We start from the raw sequence: 25,694 nt of genomic DNA on the forward strand, positions 1-25,694 counted from the left end.
GAGCCTGTTTCCCTTGCAGGAGCGACCTTTGAAACCATCTTTTAATTACAAACAGATGGTTTCAAGCTCGCTTCACCAAACATGCATGCATTGCCATTCAAAGCAATGCAACGCGTGCATGTTTTTGCCTGAAAAACGGAATCGATAGCTAAAGGTCCTTTCCTATGCAATGCATGCACGCTGCATAGGCGAGACCTAAAAAGAGGGAATCATCTGGCCTCAAGAGCAGGCCGCGCCACAAAACAAAACAAGGTAAATTAAGCCACTGCTCCTAACGCTCAGCATAGGAGCGGTGGCATATAGAAGACAGCACAGCTTCAGCTACTAGAGCAGATCCTGAAATGCAATACAAATCTGTAACTGCGGCATCTAATCGCTCAGTGTAGGAGCAGCGGTGCAGAAGGAATATGAAAAACATAAAGATGTACGAATTCTACAGCGGTCCAAACAAAACATATAATACATATTAATTAAAATGACATACTCTGTGAATGCCTTACATCCGGAAACAGAAGACAAACAGGTTGTGGTTTGTGCTTGCCCCACCCTTATAGGTGAGATGACAGTAACTTTCTGCCAGATCACCATTTTGGGTAAGAATTTTTTTCTATTGTTGAATGCTATGCCTCAAACATATAGGGGCTTATTTACAAGCCCCTTGCGCTGCCAGTGCGTCACTTTTAATATGGAAATAAGTGACACACCGGAGACGCAAGGGGCTTGTAAATAAGCCCCATAGTACTCAAAGGTCAGGACTGTGACGAGGAAGAAGGAGGAGGAAGGTAATGTACTGTGTTCCTCTGTTACAAACCGTTTTTGAACATTTACAGACGGGGTGAAAAGTGGGTTGATGGGTGTTGCTATGAAAATGCAGTGAGGTGAGGAGAATAAAACAAAGTCATAGATTGCGTTTACTGTGTTACATGGGAAAAGTTTATTACACCCAGTCTGCACTCTTAATTTTAGTGTTACAAGTACATGAGTAAGCGTTAACACTGAGGGGCTGATTTATGAGCAGTTTGCATGGCCGAAGCATCACTTTTTGTGATGCTCCAGTGGCGCAAACCTTGAAATCACATCTATGAGGCCACTCAAAGCCACTTTGAGTGGCATTAAATAACCTCATAGATATGGAGTAAGGCAAGGCAGCGTGAATCAATAAATCACTGTGTTGCCTTACTCTGCACTCGGGAGGTGTTCCCATGCAATACCCATGGATTTTGACATTGCCCCAGATTTACAAAGCCATGTAAACCTAGGGATGCATGAAAACCTTATGCTTCCAGAGGTGAGGTGTAACGGCCAATGAGGAGTAACAACTTTATTTCTCCTCCTTTATTCCTCTTTGCCATAAGGCAGCACACATAGACAGAGGAAAACACCTCGCTGGATTGTTTTTCTGCAGGGCGGTTCCCCTTTTTCCACAAAAACAATCCTGCCGTCAACACAGGCACCCTTGCACCATGGTGCAAGGGTGCCTCTGTTGGCGGTAGGCTGCCAAAATGGCACCAACGCAGGGGGATAGGACAGGAACGCAGCTTATTAGATAAATTAAGTGCAATCCTGCTCTTTTCCTTTGGACTAGGACCACGCAGCAAAAATACTTGCTGGATTGTCTTACGCCAAAACTCCATAAATGAGGGCCTGAATTTGAAAAGCACCACCCACCCTAAATGTTCACAAGTTGCATGGAACATCATTTCTCCATTTGTAAACATTTTCTTGATGTTGTGCGAGTAGGACGAAACAGATCAAATATTAACCTTTCTGCCATGCTTACTCTGGCGGGTTGCCTGTGCACCTTGCAGTTCGCATCCTGCAAGTGTCCATGTGGAATGGCAGGAGTTGTGTTGAATACTATTCTGCATGTAATGCCTCATTTTCAAGTCAAGCACTTGGAGGTGTTTACTGCACCTGCTAAATACATCACCATTAAGGTCTGATGGTATTTACCGTGTTCAGGAAACACCAACCCAATTGTGACCAGCTGCGCCATAGATGTAAACATATGGGGGCAGATTTACAAGCCCCTTGCATCACTTTTGCGCCGCCATTGCGTCACTTTTGTGACGCAGCGGCGGCGTAAAAGTTGAGGCCCATCGACAACGTGACGCATTTAGGGAGATGCGTCACATAGTAAAGCCCTGCGTCACATTCTACCTGTGCCAGGTTTCATGTATGCAGGGTAGGCGTTCCCATGCAAAAGCCACGGAGAACTGGCGCAGTGAAATTGACATGATTTCACTGCGTCACTCCTTCACTGTGTCAAAATCCCTACGCCTGCTCAGACCAGGCGTAAGGATTGACGCAGGGCATTTTACATGGGACCTACCTATTTTTTCTGGTGCATTGCTGGAGTTGCTTCACTTTTCTGACAAACTCCAACAATGCGTCACTTTTCCTCTAACAGATGTGCCAGAATTTCTGACACATCTGTAATTCCTTGCGCCATGGTCCACTGTATTGTAAATACAGCACATCCATGGTGGCGCAAGGGCATTTGAAGGTGACGAGAGGAAACTGACTCATCTATGCAGAGGCGTCAGTTCCTTGTAAATCTGCCCCATGATGCACAGTTACCCAGATATTTTCTTGTTGATGGGCATTTCACCTTTAACCGAAGATGTTTATTTCCCAAGCTGCACTTTGGAAACGGCAGTGAAAATAGAATTGTAATGTCACAATGCAGTTTTTGTTTATCAATCTGAATCTGGGAAATATGCTTCGTTTTCATTGTTATAGTGAATTAAAACATTTCAGCCCAGCTCCAGTGAGGAGAAGCTGGAAAGTAGTGTGCAAGCCCGCCTTTTCAATACTAGGTGGCAGCAAAGTGCTTCAAATGGTTGTAACTGTCGCTCACCAGCACAAGCGTGCTCTGTTCCAGCGAGCCTGGGGTTTATAGGTAGGTTTCTACAGAAGCCTTTACTAGAATTGTTGGAATAAAAACTAGACGTGTTAGTTTTAATTTATCACAATTAAAAAACATCAAGCCCTAGCTAAGCAAGACAATTTCGCGATTTATGTTTCTGTTACAAACAAGTGAGCAGGATTTCACTAGTTTGCACATACCTTTATTTTATCTTGTGGCTATTACAGAAAGTTTTCAGCCCACCAATATTCCTTATTTTTCCAATATCCAGGAATTCTGCCTTGGGACATCCACTTTAGCATTCCTTTCGAGACTCTCCAGTCCCATCTTTAATTCCGAATAAGCAGGTGCACTTGTTGCCATGCTTCCCCCTGGGGGTTACCTCTCATTTTCATGGGAGCCAGGGTTGCAATGGAAACAAAACATCAGCCCAGGCAAAAATATTCACACGAGCACCACGCTGCAGCGACATGGTGCTCAGCCAGGGGCTGGAGAGATGGGCTTGTTCTTCCTGCATGGAAAATAGGGAAGTGTGCATGACTGCTTTGCGCCAAACGGACATTGCGCACTTAGGGGTGGGCAAACCACTCCTCCCCTGCTCCCACAGCAGAGCAGCATCGCCCACCCGCCCGCCTGCAATGCAGACAGACACAAACCAGAAAATTATAATAACTAAGTTATAATTTTATGTTTCTAAAGTTGGCACTGCTGTGAAGCAGTGCGGTGATGCTCCGACGCCATTGCGTAGGAGCCGCCACTGTGAAGGAGGCGGCCACAAGTAGAGTGAAGGGTGCAATGTTGGGGCTCTGCATCCTGGTGTGACAGCAGCCCCGTCTTGCAACCTACTGTAGAAATTCCAGAGCAGCGTAATGGCATCCATGTTCTGATATAACTGATGGAATGGGTTTGACTCGGACTCTGTCTATATTAAGAATTAATGGGAACCAGTGGGTGGACATAATGTGCATGTGGTACATTTTAAACCTCATTTTTTTGTGTTGTGGACGACAGGAAGAGGGAGCCAGACACTGTCTGGAAGACCCCAATAGATGCAGAGCTCTGAAGGTTGGAAAAGTCTTAATAAGAAATGATATGGCTTGACACTGATGGGTAATAATTATAGAACATTTCAGGTATATGTTTTGTGATGTATGTCCTTTGAAAGGTTTGTGGTTTTAGTTGACTAAAAAACTATTTTTTTCATTCATTCATTCACCTGCTATGAGTGACACTTGAGGACTCTGCAAATTAATGTTCTGGAACTAGGCCACATATCATCTGCTCCTGGCTTTAGTGTTGTGAGTCCCCTTAATTAACCTGCATAGACTCCAGTCTGCCTAGTGCACCTCGATCGGCTCTGCGCTCCGATGGTGCAACAGAGCTCAGCTGTGCATAATTAAGTTTAGGTTTATTTGGAAATCGGTTTCTACTGAAGTCCTACACATTATTAAAAATTAAAAGTAGTAAACTGTATATTAATTTGCTTTCTACATTAAAAACTTTCGTATTTAAAACTGTACTTGAAATTTCTTAATGTAAAGGAACAATGCTTTATTTTACTGATATCATCACTCTTTAAAAAAAACCTGTTTAAAATGTTTCCAATAGACCATTAATGAAGAAAAAATATAAATAACCAATATCACATCTTGCACTGCTCAACTCCATTGTGTGCATGTTCTTGCTGCATTCAGGGAGAAAGTTTGGGTTCTTAAAAACATAACATTTCCAGCTTTAAATGCAAAAGAATATATGTAAGTATATATAAGTATCTGTGGAACAAAGTATAGATCTTGGACCTACTTCTATGTCAATATTTCTGCTACATTTTGTTTTCTTAGGCACAGTTTGTTATGGTTCAAGTTACACATAACCCTCACATTTCTTAGCCTGGATAGATGAATAGAGACATTTCCTCTGTATTTGGCGCACATTAACACGCAGCGCCAGGGTGGGAGAGGCTTAAGGCGAAGCAAGGCAATAAAAGGGGGCAATAAAGAGCGCCATACTGCAGCTGCAAGTACGAAGCTCATAATGCTGGGAGAGCCAGAGCCTGTGACAAAAGAACATTTTTAGGTTTTGCCGCACAGCTCTTGCACTGTGCTTGTAAAATCTCTTATATTTATTATATCTTGAAAGGGGTCTCATCAGTTTCTATTGCTGAATTGCTGTGTTCATTCGCTTTTGTGTGGAACTTTTTTTTTTATACAGGAATGGGTGGGAGCACACTGCGGACCTCCCAGCACAGTTCACCCCTGAGCATTATGGTAAATGCAGTTTGTAGTGCATGCTTACTTGGTATTTTGCTGGAGTGTTCCACCAAAGTTGGTGCAGGTTAGTGCTGTACATCTCTAGACACATGTGTTTCTGGATTATATCCTTAATCAGTAGAGATAAACAAAAAACGAGTTCATCTGGGGGGGGGCTGAGCAGGCTGCCACTATTCCTACAGGTCTCAGTACCTCTCACAGGCGCACAGGTGCATCTCCACAAGCTCGTCAGCTCAATGGATCAAGGGAACTTTTTCAAACAGGAAGGGGTGGTGGGACCACTCCCCGGACAGTTTGTCCCTTAGCATTATGGTAAATGCAGTTTGTAGTGCATGCTCACTTGGTATTTTGCTGGAGTGTTTCACCAAAGTTGTTGTAGGTTAGTGCTGTACATCTCTAGACACATGTGTGTCTGACCTTATATCCTTCATCAGTAGAGATAAACAAAAAACGATTTTCATCTGGGGTGGCTGAGCGGGCTGCCACTATTCTCACAGGTCTCGGTACCTCTCACAGGCGCACAGGTGCATCTCCATAAGCTCGTCAGCTCAATGGCTCAAGGGAACCTTTTGAAACAGGAAGGGGAGGGAGCACACTGCTGACCTCCCAGCACATTTTGCCCCTCAGCATTATGGTAAATGCAGTTTGTAGTGCATGCCTACTTGGTATTTTGCTGGAGTGTTACATCAAAGTTTGTGCAGGTTAGTGCTGTACATCTCTAGACACATGTGTTTCTGGATTATATCCTTAATCAGTAGAGATAAACAAAAAACAAGTTCATCTGGGGGGGCTGAGCAGGCTGCCACTATTCTTACAGGTCTCAGTACCTCTCACAGGCGCACAGGTGCATCTCCACAAGCTCGTCAGCTCAATGGCTCAAGGGAACCTTTTCAAACAGGAAGGGGTGGGAGCACACTGCTGACCTCCCAGCACAGTTCGCCCCTTAGCATTATGGTAAATGCAGTTTGTAGTGCATGCTTACTTGATATTGTGCTGGAGTTTTCCACCAAAGTTGGTGCAGGTTAGTGCTGTACATCTATAGACACATTTGTTTTTTTATGTTAACTTCTCCTGGCTACAGCATTTACGATACTTCTACTAAAGCTCAATGGCATAGGAAGAGGGGTGCATTGGGTGCAGGCTGCCCCGGGTGTCATCACTGAGGGGGGGGGGATGCCAAAATGGCACTGAGGGGGTGACAAAATGGCAGAAATATGTGTAACTATTTTTTTTCCTTATTTTAATAATTTCAATGTGGGCATGCAGACAAGAACTTTTCCGAATCGGGTACCACCTGACCTTTGCTACGCCACTGCTAAAGCTGTCCACACTGTTTAAGCCCCATTCAATGTCAAGATAAGTTCTCTTCCCATGGAAAAGGTAGACAGCTTCTAACTATGTTGGAATTCTTGCTTTTTATTTCTAAGTTGGGTAAAACAGATGCTTTAACCTTAAAAAGTTTGTGGCATTTCCTATTCATTGCTCAGTACCTTTCTTTGCACTTTGTGGGCATTATTGGATTGATTTTTTCAACTCAATCTATTTGGTTATTATGATCAAATTCTAATTGTTGTAAAAAATATTATGTGATAAAAATAAAGTTAATATACAAGAGATATGCTATATTGTACTACTAAATAGGCAGCCACAAGTGCAGACAAAAGGGTCATGATGTGAACGGCGAAGCAGGTGCAGTAGCACCGATCAATCAATCAATCAATCAATTAGGGGTTTGTTAAGCGCGACTACTCACCCGTGAGGGTTTCAAGGTGCCGGGAGGGTCTGGGGTTCGCAGGTTCTAGTCCATCAAGGAGGGGGGCCTGTCGAAGAGCCAGGTTTTGAGGTTTCTTGCGAAGATGGGGAGCGATGTTGTCTCTCTGAGGTGGAGCGGAAGGTCGTTCCAGGCTCTGGCCGCGCGGAAGGAGAAGGGGCGGCCTTCCGATCTGGTCTTTCTGGTGTGGGGGACCATGGCGTAGGAGAGCTGGGCTGATTGTAGGGTCCTTTGGGGTCCGTGGAATTGAGTCGGCTGTTCAGGTATGCTGGTCTGGTGTTGTGGAGGGCCTTGTGAGCATGGATTAGCATCTTGAAGGTGACTCTAGCTTCAATGGGGAGCCAGTGGCGTGTGCGCAGATGCTGGGAGATGTGGCAGTCTTTTGGCAGGTTAAGGACCAGTCTTGCGGCAGCATTTTGGATGTTCTGTAGCTTGAGGGTGAGGTTTTTGTTTATTCCGGCATAGAGTGCATTGCTGTAGTCGAGCCTGCAGGTGACCAGGGCGTGAGTGACGGTCTTTCTGTGTTTGTGGGAGATCCATTTGAAGGTCTTACGTTGGAGGTGGAGGGTGTGGAAGCAGGAGGGCGAGACAGAGTTGATCTGGCGGTCTAGCACCGGACCCAAAAGTTGCCAGAACTCCTCTAAACACATAATATTGCTATATTTGACTACTAAACAGGCAGTCACAACTTCAGTTACTGTCAGTTAAAAGGGGCTTGATTTGAATGGTTCAGCAGGTGCAGTGGCTCTGGGGACACAAGCTCTAGGGACCCCAAATATACCCAAATTATTGCTAAATTTTACTACTAAACAAGACAGCCACAAGTGCATTTATCTAATAGGCAATAGGGTCATGATTTGAATGGCGTAGCAGATGCAGTGGCACCAGGATCACAAGCTCTAAGCACCCCACTAAACACCTAATATTACTATATTTTACTACTAAACAGGCAGACTCAATAGCTGTTATCTTTTTGTTAAAAGGGGCCTGATTTGAATTGTGCAGCATGTGCAGTGGCATTGGTACTCCTTTCAATACATAATATTGCTATTACATCAATTAATTCTATTATTTCCCTCTTTCATTTAATTTTTCAAAATATTGCTATTACTTTCCCACACTATACCACTAGCAACAGCACAATATATTGCCTTTTTGTACATAAACAAGTTATAACACTTTAACAGACTTTCTAAACTTATATTGTACAACTACTCAGCAAGCTACAACTTACAATAAAAAACAGCTTATTATTAACCTCATAGTTGAAACCTAATGCATTTTCCAAAGCTTGTTACCAGTGGAGCCAGTATTCCTTGCACCTTTCCCAATGACTCTGAAATGTTATATAGCACCTGTCAATCACGGAGCAAGCATATCAGTTGAGAATTAGGGCATTTATAAAGGTGAAACTTTGGTTCAGTAATGACTCAACAAGTGTTGGCAAAGACATTTGGTGGACAACAGGTATCTGCCAATGCCTTGTGTTCTCACTGTATTCATGCCTTGTGTTCACACTGTAGTACAGTATGAACTAAAAGAGAAAACATAGCCAGCTGTGTCATATTCTTTGTGCATGAATATGCCTTGTTTTTCTTTTATTTACAGATCGGAAATGGGTCACAAAAATTTAATAAATAAAAAAAATATTTAAAACTATACAACTGCAGGGTGGGGTGGCAAAGAAGGAGCTGTTATGGGTGGGAAACAACAAGGAGTGGGCAGGGGAAGGTAAAGAAACAAAAGAAGGAGAGCAACACAGGGACTGGGCAGAAGCACACAAGTGAGCAAGAGCAACAGAGTGAGAGAAAGAAGAGCAACACAAAGCTCGAGCAAGAGGGAAGCATACGGATGAGAGAGAACAGCATGGAGTGCGGGGAGAAGCACACGCAGGAGACAACTGGAAAAAACACACATACTCACATGGCGTGCTTAAGCAAAAAAAAATAGTTCCGTTAAAGGGAGCAGTTGAAGGACACATGTAAAGAAGATATACTCCAGGTGAGGGACAAACACACAATGGACAAGGCAAGTTTTCAAACAAAAAGCAAGCACATGAGAGTGGCAATACAGCCAACCATTGGTTATCAAAAAGCAGGCTTTAATCCCTCTGAAAGTTCTTGATAAGCTGACAGGAGCTCTCTTTCAGCGAGACAGCTATGCTGTCTGGTATCTGCCGGGGGTAAGCCTGTGCCTAATTTGCAAAAGAATAGGTGCCTTGGTCCAAGGTTTTGCTTAGAAGTTCATTGGTGGGACTATCGAATGTCGTGGGGCTGAACACCAATGCTCTGTAGTCTTGCTTCCACCTCATGCCTCTTTCATCCACCACCATACATTCCTTTCCGATTTATCTCACTATTCCCAGCTTTTTCACTCTATTTTTCTTCTTTGTCACTATTTTCCAGTCTTTCACTTCAGCCTTCTTTCCCCCTTTTTTTCTACGCTCTGTGTCAAAATCTGATAAGGAAAAATATGGGCTCCATCTGCCACAACTGGCTCAAATTAAGCTCTGCGTGAGCCCAGTTCCTTTCTACATATTGTTAGGTAGCTCAACAGCTGTACAGGCCCAAAAGATGTAGTCATTGAAACCCCCCTGATGCATCACACTTCCGGTGTTAATAGGGTGCATAAAAATAGATGACGGGCTGAGGAGTCAGCAAAATGGTGTACTGTGGTCATGTTGGCACCAGGAAGAGAGAGGTTCTAGGGCCTCGTATTAATTAACACTCGATCTCAACAGACTCATTTCTGCATATTATGCAAATCTTCTTTCACTGTTCTTCATTGCTGGGCTTGATCCGTTACTGTAACTAGCTATTTATAGTGATTTTCACACCCCTGCCCCGAATACATTCCTTTAAATGTCTCCATTGTTCGAATACATGAACAGATCTCTAAAAAGTCATGAAGGCAAAATGTGCAATTACAAATATTTTTATTTTTAAGCGATCACAGCGAAAAACAATTGCACAAACACGGAAACATCCTAGTACATGAAAAAGATGTATTGATGTTTTTAGATTAATGGTGTTATATTTTCAAAAATGTTACCCGTAGGTTTGTAGCAATAATAACGTGGTATGTACAGTTTCATTTCTCATCTTTGGAGCAGTGTGGTAACTTTCCCAACAAAAGTGAGTTGCTGGCATGGGATGGGATTCACCGTCTGTAGAGGGTTCTTCTGCTTCCATGTAACTCGCGTTGGGCCTCATTAGTGAGCCAGGTGTATCCAAGATGTATAAGTAATGTCAAGCAGCACTGCGATGTCACTAAGTGTGATAGTAATAGCAACATAACGGCGCCCGAAAACATTACTTTTATTTAATTTATTGTATATATCTATGTGTCTTCAATTTTCAGGTGCGGCACAAAAACAAATGCATTGTTCCAGAAAAATGTCCGTGCTTCCACAATGGAAATGAATACAAACAAGGAGAGTCAGTAAAGATAGACTGCAATACCTGGTAAGACATTTACTCTACATATATTCAAAGCCACTGGAATTGTGCGATTGTGTGGCTGCATCGTTTTTCCGCATAATCATACATGTGCTGCATTTGCCACATAATCCGTCATCTGCTGGATAATCGGCAGACTTTAACAACAAAAAAATAGTTTCGAGTTCCAATAGTTCAAAAGTTATTAAAAAAAGCAGCAACATGTGTTGCCATGCAGTGGAAGGCCCATTGCAAAGGTTGACTGTTCACCTTTCTGTTGCTTGTTCCTATATTTGGGTGTTAAAATCAGTGGCGGCCGCCACAAAGAAAGAGTGGTGAGGAGGGTGGAGGGAATGCGGGAGGGGGAGCGCCGGAGAGGGGGGTGTTGTGCAGAGGACGTGGTGTTAGTAATAATATATACAAAAAAAAGAACTCACCTGAAGCTGCCTCCAGCGTCGTGCCTTCTGTCCTCTTCCTGGTCCCAGCAGCCCCTGGGACAGACTGCCATCCAATCCTCATGCTGCAGAGCGGCGTGGGGATTGGCCTGAGCGGGCTCGAACAACGTACCTCTCAGACCCGAGAGTCTGTGGGGTTTCTCCAGCCTGGCTGTTCAATGCAGCAGGCAGGAGAACCCTAAGTGCGCATGTGTGTTTCGGCCAGCCTAAGACAACTGGCCAAAAACATATGCACACTTAGGGAGTGCAAATAGCACTCCTCACCCCTCCCATTAGTTGGAACCCCGGCCCTCACTACAGCGCTGGCTCAGAGCTGGCAAATGAAAAATAAAACGATGCTAGAACATTATTTTATTTTTCCTTTGCTGACTATGAGTCCCACAGTGGGGTAACGCTCCTCTGGCTTTGCGGAGGAGCCTCTGCTGGTTAAACTGGTACTAATGAGGTGCAACCAATGCCCAGACAGTGTTAACAAGTGTTAAAATGACAAAATGTTGAAGTAACACTATCACAAAATGTGCTGTATTACGCTGCATAATTTGATGTTTTTTGCCACATAATTTGCTCATCCTTGTCACATTATTTGTCAATACCCTGCTACAAATTCCTGGGGCCCTGCCTATATTTTTACTTTTTATCAACATTATAAAACTACATGAAACTTTAAAACTGTGTAGCCACATGACTTCATTGACAGATTGATTGATTTGTTTAACGATTTTTGGACTACTGAATTGTTTCTTTTCGGTCACTTCACTGTGCTTAGAAGTGGTATTGTAATGCTTAGATTATTGTGCCTCAAAGGATTAATGTACCCATCAAGGTGGTATGACATATGAGCTTATTGTTGGTGTTGGACCTGGTCATTTCTATGAGGTTCACCCCCACCCCAGATTTTTTCCTTCCTTTGCTGAGCCTGTTTTACTTTGCTTTTAGTACTCTGTGTACTTCCTCCTGCTAACCAGTCGTAAAGTGCATGTGCTCTCTCCCTAAAGCATGGTAACATTGACCTACACCTGATTGGTACATTTAGTTTACCTGTAAGTCCCTAGTACATAGTACTACATGACCACAAGGCCTGTAACCTAAATGCTACTATTTGGCTGAAGCACTCATTGTGCTGCATGGACCATTTGAAGTTAGTCAGGGGTCATAGCTGTGACCTTTGACTTGCTTCCTGCTACTCCTGGCAAGTCCTTTGCCACCACTGGCCTCACTGTCAAAACTATGTTTATTTAGACCTTAGTCTTTAAACAAATATAAAATCGATTTATACATAATAAAGCTTCACTATTGTACATTCTCAATGGTAAAAAAAAAAATACGTATTCAATGAGTGGTACAAAATTCGATTCTCATCCTCGGGATCACAGCACATTTTAAAATTATGTAATAAAATGTTCTATAAAATAAAATAACTGGTACAGTTTAAAATTATTTAAAACCATTGCATATTCAGCTAATTTTCACTAAGGAAACTTTTAATTTCTTTCATATAGTTCCCCACTGCTACCGCTATGTCAAGGTTTGGCATTTCTGTTAGTAATTCTACCGCTTTGTTCCGTTGCCTTATATCATATTTTAGGAATAGCGGGCGAAGACAACGTTTACGCTGTTCTAGTAATATTACACAATCTAACAGAATGTGCAATATATCTCCTCTAGTACCCAGACTACATTTACAGTAACTGTCACAGTGTAGCATTTTTCTTTTTAGTTCTTCAGCCGCTAGCCAGGGGTTTAGTCCTACTCTCAGTCTTAAAATATCCTGTCTATACCAATGATTGGGTAACACATCCAAGTAAGGGAACCAATTTTCTTTTCGCCATGACTCCCTCATGTGCTGCACCGATTTTTTCTCCTCTAGGTATACCATATCTGCCATTCTTGATGTTTCTTGACCGTATTTCGTGAGCTCACTCTTAGTGAATTCTACCTGGAGGGAATCATGGGATGTTTTCACCTTTAAGTTTTCACAAACCTGTGATATTTTCTTTCTTGCATCTTTAGCCCATTTAAGGCTGCTTAGTAGGATCTCTTTCTTACACCATTGGGACACCTTCTCGCATATATCTATGTCCAACCGCTTCCATAATCTAACTAAAATTATTTGTACCTGTATGCTCCAAGCGGTTGTGCCTATCTCTGTTCTAATCGCCTGTATCATTGATGAGGGTGTTAATTTCAGCAATGTTTTCAGACACTTTCCTTCGTCTGTGTCCCAACCTTATTTCCCGCTAAGGTAAAGGACCTCCGCTCCATATAGTATTTGCGGGGGAATCATTGCACTAAAGGCTTTCAACACCGGTCTGTGCGACATATTACCGTAATCTCGATTGAATTTCTTCAGGCCACAGATCGATGTAAAGGCCTTAGCTTTCTGAGCTTCTAGGTGGGTACTCCACTTTAACATCCTGTCAAACCACACCCCTAGGTAACGATATTCATTCACCACTTCCAATTTGAGATCTCCTAACACCCAACTGAAGCTAGTTTCTTTTTTTCCAAAACATAAAATCTTAGTTTTCTCCATATTTACAGTTACTGGCCTCACTGGAGGTCAAAGCTGCGACGCCTGAATACCTCCAAATGACATCCATGTTTTCCCACAGACCAAAGTAGTCCTGTAAACATGTCTCAGGTCTGCCACTGCTGGTTAATATGCAATTTTAAAACTGTCATTTCGACCTGGGAAAATAAAACTTTTGCCAGTCTTAAACCATCTTTTTTTAAAACATATAAGTCATCCCCAAGGTATGCCCTAACCACGCATAGGGCAGGGCGCATGGTATTTAAAAAGTAGGACATGTGTGTTTAAGTTTTGCATGTCTTAACAATAAAAAAAGCCTCTTAAAGTTGTTTTTCACTGTTGTAAGACATATCTCCAATAACCTAACCCTGGTTTACCTTATTACATTCAAAATGTGCTAACTTAATACTGGAAGCAGGTAGAGACATGTTGTTTACACTCAAATTAATTATGTAAAATCCCCCTTAGTGGTAAAGTCAGATTTTAATTTAATGGTCCGAAAATGCTAATTTTAGAAAGTTGACATTTTATTCTTCCAAACAACTGTGCCTTTTACCAGTGTCCTGGGTTACATGAATGTGAATAGCTCTGCTGTTGGACGTTTCCAGACAGTGACACAAAGGAAACCTAAGTGTCATGGGAGAGGGCAGGGTCGGACTGGGAACAGAAACCGGCCCTGGCAAACTGCTCAGCTGCCCCCTCCTGGGGTGAGGGGGAGTGCAGCCCAGCAGTTTGCGAGGTCTGGTTTTGGACGATTTTATTACCGGGGTCCGATATTGCCGACACCCGGTAACAAAAACGCCCCCCCAAGGGCCCAAAACCAGCCCCCACCCTAGCGGCCTACCGGGGAAGCACCCGTGCCCGCAATGGCCAGTCCTGCCCTGGGAAATGGTCTTTCTGACAGAATGACAGAGGAAGAGCTGTCCTCTGACCTGATTACATTTCAAAGGACCCTGACTACAGTACACACAAAGTAATGTGATACCAGGCCTATTCTGCCTTTTTTCACCCTAGACATTTGGAGCCAGGACCAGGGGAGGAGGACGAACTGACCAGACCCAGTTTTGGGGATAGGACAGGGAATTCCCCCACAAAAAAGCTGAAACCAGGTACAAAAATGGGACCTTCAAAACTACGAAGAACATTGCTGTACCTGTGGAGGATTTGAAGGAAAACCAACCTGCTGCTAGAAAGAATACTCTGCTGCTGAAAGGACTTTATTGCTGTGTGAAGATGAAAGATTGGACCTGTTTGCCTTGATATCAGTGGCAAAGTGACTCCAAGGGTCAGTTGACTGACATCCTGTGTGAGGTTCAGGGACAACAAGCTTCACAAGGCTTCTCTAGGGCTGCCTAGCTGACCAGCAACAACTGGACCTGTCTGAACATACCTGAACCCTGCTGCTCATCCCCAAGAGCTGCCCTCCAGGCTGTGGGTGCTTAGCTTGCATCTGCGAGCGTTCCTCCTGAAAAAAAGATGAGAATCCTGATGTTTGGGCTCCTCGCAACCCCAATGTGACCTCTACGCATTGAAATTCACCTGCCCGAGAGGATCGGTAATGTGAGGCTCCAGCAGGACCTGCTCTTTGCATCGATAGTGACTGTCCATCATGACTAGCAATGCGAGATGTGCCCTTCTTGCTGATAGCGACTGTCTGCAACAATCAACCAACATGTAGCTCCAGCGAAGACTGGCTCTTCGAGCTACAGAAGCAACCGTCCACAAGGCTTGACCTGCTCTTCGAACCAAAAGCCTTCTCCTTGTGGTCTTCCTTGATGTGAACGGATCTCTTCACATCCGACTTGAGAAGATTAGTCTTCGGTGAAACTAATATGGTTCCTGTATCCAACACAAACTCATCAAAGTCAACCTGAACTTGTGACTTTCTCCTGGCCTAGCGGGACCAGATAAATACAAGTGATGCTTTCTGGTTCTTGGTGCTATCTTCACAATAATGCAAAAAAATGAAAAAATCGATGTCTCCAGTTAGACTGTTTGGATCGTTGTCTCAAGCAACAGCCACAATCCTTACCAGGGTTTACCACAAAAAGTCACTCAATTAACCTGTGCTTACTCTCTCTGGTAGCTTGGAAGATAAGCAATCAGGCTTCACTTAAAGGTAATGTGTAAAGTATTTATGCAGTACTTAAAAAGTAATAAAGTGACAACATCCCACACAAAAATTCCACACTAGTTTAGAAAAATAGAGTAACGTTTAATAAAGTATTTGACAGAACAAAGACAGAAATCCAATCAAGAGAACCAGAGTTCTAAACTTTTAAAGTTGAAAGTGAAAAATAGCGTCTAAAAGATCAAATCACCAACCGCAGACATTTTTAGTTGAGCGAAACCGGGGCAACAACAAAGTTATGGCCGACTGCGAAGGAGCACGGTTTGAATACATGAAGTCGATTGGACCTTGTTTTTGCTTACCTATGAACCTAAACGATTTTTGGAGAAAACATGTCTGAGAACGTAAAGTGCAGTAGGGCAAGTCAACCGACGCTGTTCGAGGAAGAGGTGTCGTCCTCAGGGAGCCGCTGGACAAAGTCACAGTGAAGATTTCGATTTTTAGACTTGGTCACTTTTTAGCAGTTGGAGATCTCCAGTGGGATGAAGCGGCAGGCTGTAGCTGACAAGGGCTTTATGAGGTGGGATACCCCTTCTGTGAGGAGCCACTGAACAAGATTTGCTGCTGCAGAGAAGAAAGTAGTGAGAGCTACTGTGAAAATCAGGCTGACCGGTGATGCACCTTGAGTGGATTAGTGATCCCAGTCTCCTCTGGGTTCTCAGGGCAATTTTTAGATGAAAATTCTTTAAGTCACAAGTTTTGGATATGGGCACCTTTAGCACCACTTCCAAGAGTTCAGGATTGGGTCCTATTTTGAGTTAAATGTGAGCCTTTTCTGTCCCTGTGGCTTTGATCAGAAAGCTAGCCAACTAGCCTTTCAAGTCACTCTGGTAGTCCTGGTTCAAGTAGCAAAGCAGTTCTCAAGCAGCAGGGTAGTCCTCTGAGCGCACAGGGCAGGATTCAGGCAGTGGAGTAGTCCTCTTGGCGAGGCAGGGCAGTCTTCTGAAGTGCACTGCAGGCCACAGGCATCACAGCAGTCCTCTGGGGGTTCAAAAGGGAACTAAAGTGTGGGTCTGGGGTGTCCTAATTGTATACCTGAAGCCAGCTTTAAAGTAAAATACATTTCTGGAGTTTACCCCCACAGAAGTGCCTGGAATGTCCTGCCTCTGTGTCCTAGTCCCAGGATGTCTGGGGGTACGACAGGCTAATTTGAAGTTCTTTGTGTGTGCGCGCTGAGGCAGGATCTTTGAAGTACAAATCGGGCTGTGCACAGCTTCACATCTCCCATCCTGTCAGGATGGCCCATTCTGCCACCACTATTGTGGGCTGTCTGGGAGGAATACATGAAGGCCAACTGCCACATGCTCCTATCATGTGACCCAGGAAACAGGTTGCAGACACCAAAGGCTTAGGACAAGGAAATGCCAACTTTCTAAAAGTGTTATTTTCTGAATAGTGACCTAAAATCTGACTTTACCATTAAAGAGGATTTTAAATTACAATTTCTTAGACACCAAACAGGATATTTTGACCTGCTTCCAAAGAAAAGTTCAAAAAGAAGATGTGTGGACAGATTGCAGAACAATGTCTTACATTCACCCCAGTGCAGGGATTTGGGCCTAAATCCATCGTTTTTTTGCCCCCCATGCCATTCCAGTTTGAACCCAGCCATATGCAAATCAGTCTTGACCCTGCGCCCAATGGAACAGTCCAGCCCGAACTGCCAGACCAGGTCCCCCCTGGACTGTAAACAAGCATTCTAGAACCGGTTTCTGAATTCAGCATTCATCAGCCAGGATAGCCTGACTCCAGTGGCACAGAGAGCACGGGACCGATGTCGCGCATACCCATCCCCCTCGGGGTGACAAATGCAAAAAGAACAATTGATGGACAGAATTCAGAACAATGTCATACATTCACCCCAGTGCGGAGATCTGGGCCTAAATCCATCGTTTTTTTGCTACCCATGCCATTACAATTTGAACCCAGTCATATGCAAATCAGTCTTAACCCTATGCCCAACGAGAACAGGCCAGCCCAAACTGCCAGGCCAAGTCTTCCCTTGACTGCAAACAAACATCTTAGGACCGGTTTAGGGGTTTCACCCCTCATCAGCCAGGGTAGCCTGACTACAGCGGCATGGAGAGCACGGGGACCCACATCTGGGCATACCCTTCCCACTCGGGTGATAAATGCAAAAAAAACAATTGATGGACAAAATGCAGAACTGAGGTGGCAAAGTGATCTAAAGAGTGATGATGGATTCAACCCAGATCTGTGCCTGGGGGTGAGTGTCTGAAAAGTTTCAGCCCTCCGTCCATCATCGCCTTGTGTTTGCTTTGTTCACAAGTCCCTCGCTCACTTTGTCACTTGGTTCAAGCTAGCCTGGGTGACGAGGGGTGTTATCATGAAACCGGTCCCAGGATGCTTGTTTCCGGTTCACGGAAGATCTGGCTTGGCGGTTCGGGCTGGACTGTTCCCATGAGGCACAGGCTCAAGACTGATTTGCATTTAGCTGGGTCTGAATTGAGATGGCGAAGTAAGCTAAAGAACGATGATGGGTTCAACCCAGAACTCTGACTGAGAGGGAGTGTCTGAAAAGTTTCTGCGATCCGTCCAGCATCTCCTTGTGTTTGCTTTGTTCACCCTGAGTTGGCAGGGTATGCCCAGATGTGGGTTCCTCGCTCACTTTGCCACTGGATTCAAGCTAGCCTGGCTGATGAGGAGTGTAACCCCGAAACCGGTCCCAGGATGCTTGTTTCCGGTTCAGTAAAGACCTGGCTTGGCAGGTCGGGCTAGACTGTTTCCATGAAGTACACGGTCAAGATTGATTTGCATATAGCTGGGCCTGAACTGAGGTGGCGAAGTGAGCTAAAGAACGATGATGGATTCAACCCAGATCTATGACTGGCGGGGTGAGCGTCTGAAAACTTTCAGCGCTCTGTCCATCATCTCCTTGTTTTTGCTTTCCAAAGAAAAGTTATCACTTATTAAATGTAATAAGGTATCCCAATGTTAACCAGTGGGAGAAGGTGGCCCTCACAGGAGTGACAAACAAATTTGTGAGTTTTTACACTACCAGGACAGGTAAAACTGGCAAGTACATGTCCAGCCTTTTAAAACCTTAACTACACTGCACCTTGGCCCATGTGCTATTTAGAAATAAATTCAGCTAAACTGGAGGGGAGAGGCAAATATTTGGGGAAATATCACTCTAAGGCTAACAGGTCTAACAGTCTGCATATGGGTACGGGTACATGGTTGATACCTGCCGTTTCCTCTTTCAGTGTGTATAAGGGAAAGGGGCCAGACTGCATTTTCTGTCTCCCATAGGTGGGTGAGTGGACTTTAAATGGTTCTTTAAAAGATTTTTTGTGAAGTCTTTTAAAAGATTGCGGTCTTGTCGAGAAAGAATCACAGGAGTAAAGCTGTGATTATTTTTAAGTTGGGTTGGATAGTACAGCAGCCGCCAGAACTTATGTGATCAGCAGAAAAAGAGCCTTAACAGTAACTTCTGGAGAATGGCTTTGGCTCTTCATGCATGTTATTTCCTTTGACTACAGCTTGTGATTGGGCACAGTTGTATACAATACTTCCACTGAATTAGAGCTCTTGTATTGCACTTTATGTTATATTGGAAAGCTTATACTCAGTACAGTAGGTCTGAACTGGTTATGGTGATTAATCAGTATTGCTGCTCGTAAGATGTCATAGGTATAGGCTGTTATATTTACAGGTTATGACAGGGGCATTGGACTGACTTATTAATTTTAAAAAGCGTATGATAAGGGTACAAGCTTTGTAAGGATGAATTGTTAACACACTGCTGTAAAACCTGCACATTGTTACAATGAATGGCAGTTTACCATAGTAGGCAAGGGTTTTGTGTGGTTTACTCTCTCTGATAAACCCTTAAGGGAGAAGATTTTTGCTGTGAGAATTCATCTAATACCCAATTAGGAGGGGTGTATATTGTCTTGCCTACTATAATTTTGTACAAATTTGCAATTTTATGACTGTATGCCATTGGTTGCCTCGTAGGAAAACCTATGCTCAAACTTATGTTCAATACAGTAAGCCTGAGATGGTTATTGCGACAAGCCAATTCTAAAGGTTCTGTGCCTGATTGGCTCATTTATGCAAGTTAGGTCACATGCCATATGTTTGACCTGTTTTTTTAATGAAATGTTGCAACAAAGTCAACAGGGCAGATTTATTTATAGTATAAAGGCTTGTTAACGCCGATAGCCTTTTAAGGGTGGATTTCTATTACGCTGTGATGTAGCCTGTAAAGAGGCGTTCTGCTACAAAAAATCTCACAGATTACCTTAGTAGCCAAGCCTTTCCTCCACTGCATGACAGACGGATGCGATGTACACATAGTAAGGCTTTGTCACGAGATCTTAGGCAGAGTCCTGGGGTGAAGGTTTTGATTTTTTGTCACAAATATAATGGACCTTTTCCTTTTAGGGTGTTATAGGTAAGGCAACAGATCTTAAAACCAAACCTTTCCTTCACTGGAAGCCAGTGTAGTTCTCTCCGCAACGGAGCTGAGGACGTGCCTGATGGGAGGTTGAGAACAAGCCTGGCAGCAGTATTTTGGACTACCTGAAGTTTGGCAACTAGGGTCTTATTATGAAAGCTTATGATGAATGCCATAGGCCCAACTATTTTTGTGTGAAATGTGTGTGTTAAAGCTAATAGACCCTTTAGGGTGGCCGGGTTAAATACTGTGGTAACACCTCTGCACGTGTATTTTGTTACATGGAATCTCACAAATTACCATGATATGTAAAGGTTTGTCTGCTGAATATACCGGTTTGAAAAACCCTCATTGTAGAAGAATTGCACTTAGGAGTGGTTGTATATGGTTTTGTGAACTATCATTTTATTTTTACATATTTGTAATTTTACACATGTGTGCCTGGTAGTTGCCTTATAGCAAACCTTATGCACAATGCAGTTTGTCAGAGTATGGCGAGAAGTCAATGATAAAAACATTAAAGCTGATTGGTTAATTAGAAAATGCTATATCAGTTGCCTTTTGTCTTTTCTGTTTTTTGCAAAAAACTATGACAAAGGTATTTGGGCTGATTTATTTACAACGAATAACATATGTTAAAGACAATAGGCCTTTATTAAAGGCTTTTCCATCATGCATAGTTATTTTAACATTGCAGGATAACCTTCACATTATGAAGCAACATGTCAGCCATCTTTGATTCGCAAAGCAATGCTTCTCCTCTATACATAATACCCTTACATAATGACCCTTCTCTACTGTGTTTCAGTTTTGTTTTTTTCTTAATTGGAAGCAAAGGCCTGCCATGTTCTGGAGCAGCATTTTTCTTTTCACTCTTATGCATTCCTTTGATTTATATTGCATTGAATTGTTGAGTTTCTGTGTCTTTTTTGTAGATGGGTGAGTGGATGAATGTAATGACAAGTTAGTGGGTGAATGAATGCATATGTGATTGCTATGAAGAGTGACAGAGTACGTGTCCAATGAAGCAATGAATGTCTAACTCATCAGTAAATGAAGAGGCACTTTCAGTTATAAGCCAAACATTTTGGCATTGCCAAGGCTTGTTATGCTGGTGTTTCGTCTATTTGAATGTGGCATGGATTTATCTGGCCTGAAAGTGTGCGAGAATGAGACATGAAATGCCAGCTTAACGTAAGCCCTTCCTAAAATCTTACGACCAACAGATGGTCAAAACATTTTGAGGTCTGAGCCGGTAGAGAACAAACGCATTCAAGGCTTCGTCTCAAGGCTAGACAGAAACTGACACCTGCCAGTCCACACAGGGCACTACATGTCATGCTCATGAAGACTGCAGATCGAAAACAATGAGAACATTCCCTTGTATGGTGCTTCTAGATTCCAGGGACTGTTTTATTCCTAAATGCAGAGCTGGCCTAGATGTGTGCACTGTGCATGTCTACCCCCTTCCTATTTAAAAAGCACAAAACTGTGCATCATCTAAAGGGCCAGCAGTGAATGCACAACATTCTCTAAATGTCCTCAACAAAAGAGTTGCCATTCAATCCACATTACTTTTCACCCTCCCATGCATGCAGGACACCACAAGCGGTACATCTAATTTTTCAATGGCTTCAGACAAAGGCTGACTACAGCAAGTAGACCGGTGCTCCACCAAAATCACTGGAACTGCAGGTGAAGTAGAGATGAGCAAGCCAGAGAATTCTTAGGAAAAGCTGAACCTGGGGTCAGAGCTCACAAGCTAGGCCGAGAAAAGTGTTTGTCAGGATGCATGACTGCCCCCACTTGTTATACTCTAAGATTGCTTTATACTCACACCACACACATTTCTTCTATAAGCGCACACTCACTCTCACACAGTCTTTCACATTCTTAGACATACTCTCACACATTGTCATACTGTCTTACACTTTCTCGCTCTCACATTCTCACACTCTCTCGCCCTTTCTCAGACTCTCACTCTTGCTCTCTCTCACACTCTCTCTCATAATCTTTCACATGCTTTCTCAATCTCATGCTCTCTGACACCCTTAGACCTGCCAGGCTGACACAGAACTGAGGTGCTTGTGCATGCTTGTTCCCAAGCAGGAGACTGCAACGAAGTACCTTCCAGAGCAGCTAAGTCAGGGAAAAATCCATTGAGAACCAGGCTTGAATGTCAAATTCCGCTTCACCCGCTGAGTTCATGTAGTTTTGCCCAGTTACGCAAAAATCTGAGAAGTGGCACTGAGTGGAGTTTTTCCTTTAGTGCAGCTCGCCAACGTTAGGTTGGCGAGCACGATCGAGAAAATCATACGATAGACCACCTCCCGGCAATATTTTTCAGCACGGACAGTCTCGGCAGGTCGCCACCCCTCACATAGAGAAACCTGCTGCTGTCGTTGAGGAAGCTGTCCTCGAGTAGAACATCTACTTGTGCAACAGAAAAAAGCAGTGGCATCTTGCACTGGATGTGGTGCCAGATTTTACAGCTAAAAATCGGCACAAGCAGCGCAACTTACCAGACGCTGCCGCTCATGGAACTCCACAGAGCACGGCAGAGTTTTTTCAGCACTTTGCGGAGTTCCATGTAGCAGAACCCCATGAACTCTGTCCAGGCCTATTTAGAATAAAAGGCAGGTTTGGGACAGAGAATTAAGTATCTTCAATATCAGAGTTGGAGACAATGTAAAACCCATGCTGGGCTGGCCAGTGGTTTGCCGGGTGCTCTTTTTTGCCCTCTACCAAAAAAATGATGTCACACACCCTCAGTGTTGACTGTAGTGTTGACCACCGTAGTCAAGACTGAGCAGAGCGCAAATTGTTCACTGCATGTACCATGAAGCAAAGGAGCAAACTTTTCTGGGTTATGATGTAGTGTCTGGCCATACCTCTTTTCCCGCCCAAACTATTTTTCATGACCTCCTCTACCACTTATCACACATTCCTAAGGTTCCTTTGCATACAAATTGCATTCCAGCCCATTGATTACACTTTATCCGGCCCGAGCCAGAAAGTACGGCTCTAGCATGAATAAGGACCGGGTACGGCTTTGGGCTCATGCGCACCACACGCAGGATCCTCCCCCTACTCCCCCCTGCATCCAGGAAACTATTAGTCCAGGGGCTTATACTATCACGCCTGGACTATAGCAACATGGTCTACTTGGGGGCCCCGAGTACACCCTGGCGAAACTGCAACATACTCAGAATGCAGCAGCTCGTCTAATCATGAATCTCCCCGCCAGAGCATCAGCGAAACCTGCCATCAAGGCCCTGCACTGGCTCCCTGTTCGCCAAAGGGTGGAATTCAAAGCCATGTGCACGGCTTACAAACTGATAAACGGAAGCGGCCCCTCGATCCTCAGCGACCTGGTTATGCCCTATAAAGCTCCCAGATCCCTGCGGTCCGAGAATGAACATCTAGCCAACATCCCCAAATTTAAAAAAGACTCGCACTGGCGGTCGACGATTCTCCGTGAAAGCCTCCACGGGTTGGAATTCTCTCCCACGTACCCTCAGACTGGAACCCAACTACTTAGGGTTCAGAAAAAAACTGAAAACACTCCTATTCTCTAAGTAATGCCATCCCCCCTCTTTCCTCTCATCTGGATATACAAACCCTCATAGCGCGGGGATGCCTTCGGGTCACCAGGCGCTTTATAAATCGCCAAATAAATAAATAAATACGGAGAGTACGGTCCGGATGTGGAGATTCCGGCCCGAGTGCAGACGAAAGTTAGGAGTTGTAAGTGATTTCTGTGATTACCAAAATCATAAGTGCCTTCTGTGAATACCATAAGTAGAACGTTTAGGATTTTGTCTCAGATTAGTTCTGTGAATCGGCCCCAATGTGGGGGTGGGGGGGCAATGACCTGGAATATAGAGAAAGGGTTCTCTGGAGGCTCAACACCTGAGTGAATTAGCAACTTGGCAATAGAATGGAGCCTCAGAAATTGTATAGTCCTGACTAAGGCAAATGCGAGGAGGAGCCAGACTCAATAAGCAGCTTTCAAATGGCTTGTTTTCGATTTCATGGGGGTTTGGCAGGGTTGGTCTGTTCAATCCTAATAGTGAAGACAGTAAATTTGATTGTCGAGGGACGTAATGCTGCTTGAAACATCACTAGCATAACATCTCTTTTCAAGCACTTTTGCACCACTCATTGGTATCTACAGAATAAGGCTGTCTTTCAGGCTGATGGCCCGGCAGAAGCCACATTTAAGGTCAAGTCCCTTTTTGCTCATGGTTATAAAGAGTGGTGGTTGCTGGGGCATGAAAGTGGTGCTGCAGTGTGGGGAGTCAGCACAAGAGGGTAGCGCTGGGAAAATAATTTTTAAAATGCTTACCTGCCATCTGCAGCATCTTTGCTCTTCTGGCCTCTGCTCCTCAACTCCCTGCATGCCACAGGCTGGTCTGATGCTGGTCTCATGCTAGTATTACCCAGCATGAGAGCAGAGCTGTGATTGATATGAGCACCCTAGTTAGGCACTCCCTAAGGGACTACAACCCTGTGCTTACTCTCCACACAACTGTACAGCAGAGCTCGGGTGGTCAGATCAAAGTGCACATGACGGTTTGGCAGGACTTAGACAGCTGGCCAAGCTATCATGCCCACTTGAAGCAGTGCCACCACTCCTCCTCTTTCCCGCAGCTGAGTCATGCTAGAATGGACAGCCCTGCCCTCGGCTCGGCCGCAGGAAGTAAGCGCAGATTTTTTTTTATAATAACCCGTAATTTCCATTTATTTTTCACTGCTGAATAGCAGTAGGGCAACGCTCCTCTGCCTTAGCCGGGGAGCCGTCGCTGGTTATAAACTGACCTCAAGTAAAGCCAGAGCCACACACCTGCTTCAAGCCGGGCTTGAGGATTCATGGCTTGAACCCTTCTACCTTAAGGTTCACACCATGCCATTCTGCTTTCCAGTTGTGTAGCAAGGGGGTTGTCCATGCATGAGTTTTGGGGGCGGGAGCCTCCCCCTCTTACCTGCTGTCATGGGGTTCTATCACCAACAACCCTCCCCCCACTCTTCAATGCGGCCTGGAGGCGGTCAAAAGTCTAGCTCTACCACTGCTGCTTTCCCCGCTCATCAGGATCCTGCTCATTTGGCCTGCTGATGAGATCTGATGAATCTGGGTGCACAGTAACAGACCAGTTTCTTCCCATGATGCCACGCGGATTCTCTTGCAGCTCTGTTTGATTTTGCCCTTTTTAGGTCGAGCATATAAGCACATTTGAACACATGGTGAAAGTAGTTTTTTCCCCATTTTCCCCATCTTTGTTAAGATTGAAACAGCATCACGGCATGAATGTACGACTCCCCTGCAACAGCTGGAAATGCTGGTGGTAAATGTGCAGATGAACATCTATAAAAACAACTAACAGTGTGGTGGTATGCAATGCTTCATTTGTACTCACAAAATCCAAAATGAGGAAGTAAAGACGAGCAAAATATTACCATTGCTTGCAGGCTTTATCTATTGATTTAGAACTGCTATATAAATGGGGACCGTTATGTTTCATTTAACTTTTTGATCTTGAATGAACCAATTGTATTCTAAAATAGGCTGCCAGTTTTTTTAATTTGTTGTTGTCTCGTGTTTAATGCTTACCAGACTGAGCTCACTGTGAGGTGCTACTAAAAATGAATCTAATTATTACCTTCATTTAAATTCTTAGTTATGGCAGTCTGGCTGAGACCATCTCACTAATTTCAAATTTTTAAATAGACCAATCTCCATTGTAGGCTGATGTACAGCCTTTTCTCTTGGAGGTAGAAGGCTCATAGCCAGTGCCCATTCTTGTTGAA

At 44.0% G+C, this 25,694-nt stretch overlaps 1 protein-coding gene across 1 annotated transcript in view; it reads left to right on the forward strand.

The window, feature by feature from the left end:
* The window catches only part of VWF (von Willebrand factor), a 1,126,314-nt gene that overhangs the window by 468,371 nt on the left and 632,249 nt on the right, over positions 1-25,694 (forward strand). The window contains exon 19 of the mRNA XM_086921215.1: positions 10,271-10,374. Within this exon, the coding sequence (XP_086777341.1) occupies positions 10,271-10,374 (104 nt within the window). The remainder of the gene's footprint in view (positions 1-10,270; positions 10,375-25,694) is intronic.

Source organism: Lissotriton vulgaris, chromosome 1_1 (assembly GCF_964263255.1).
Source record: "Lissotriton vulgaris chromosome 1_1, aLisVul1.2, whole genome shotgun sequence".
In the NCBI taxonomy this organism is placed as follows: domain Eukaryota; kingdom Metazoa; phylum Chordata; class Amphibia; order Caudata; family Salamandridae; genus Lissotriton; species Lissotriton vulgaris.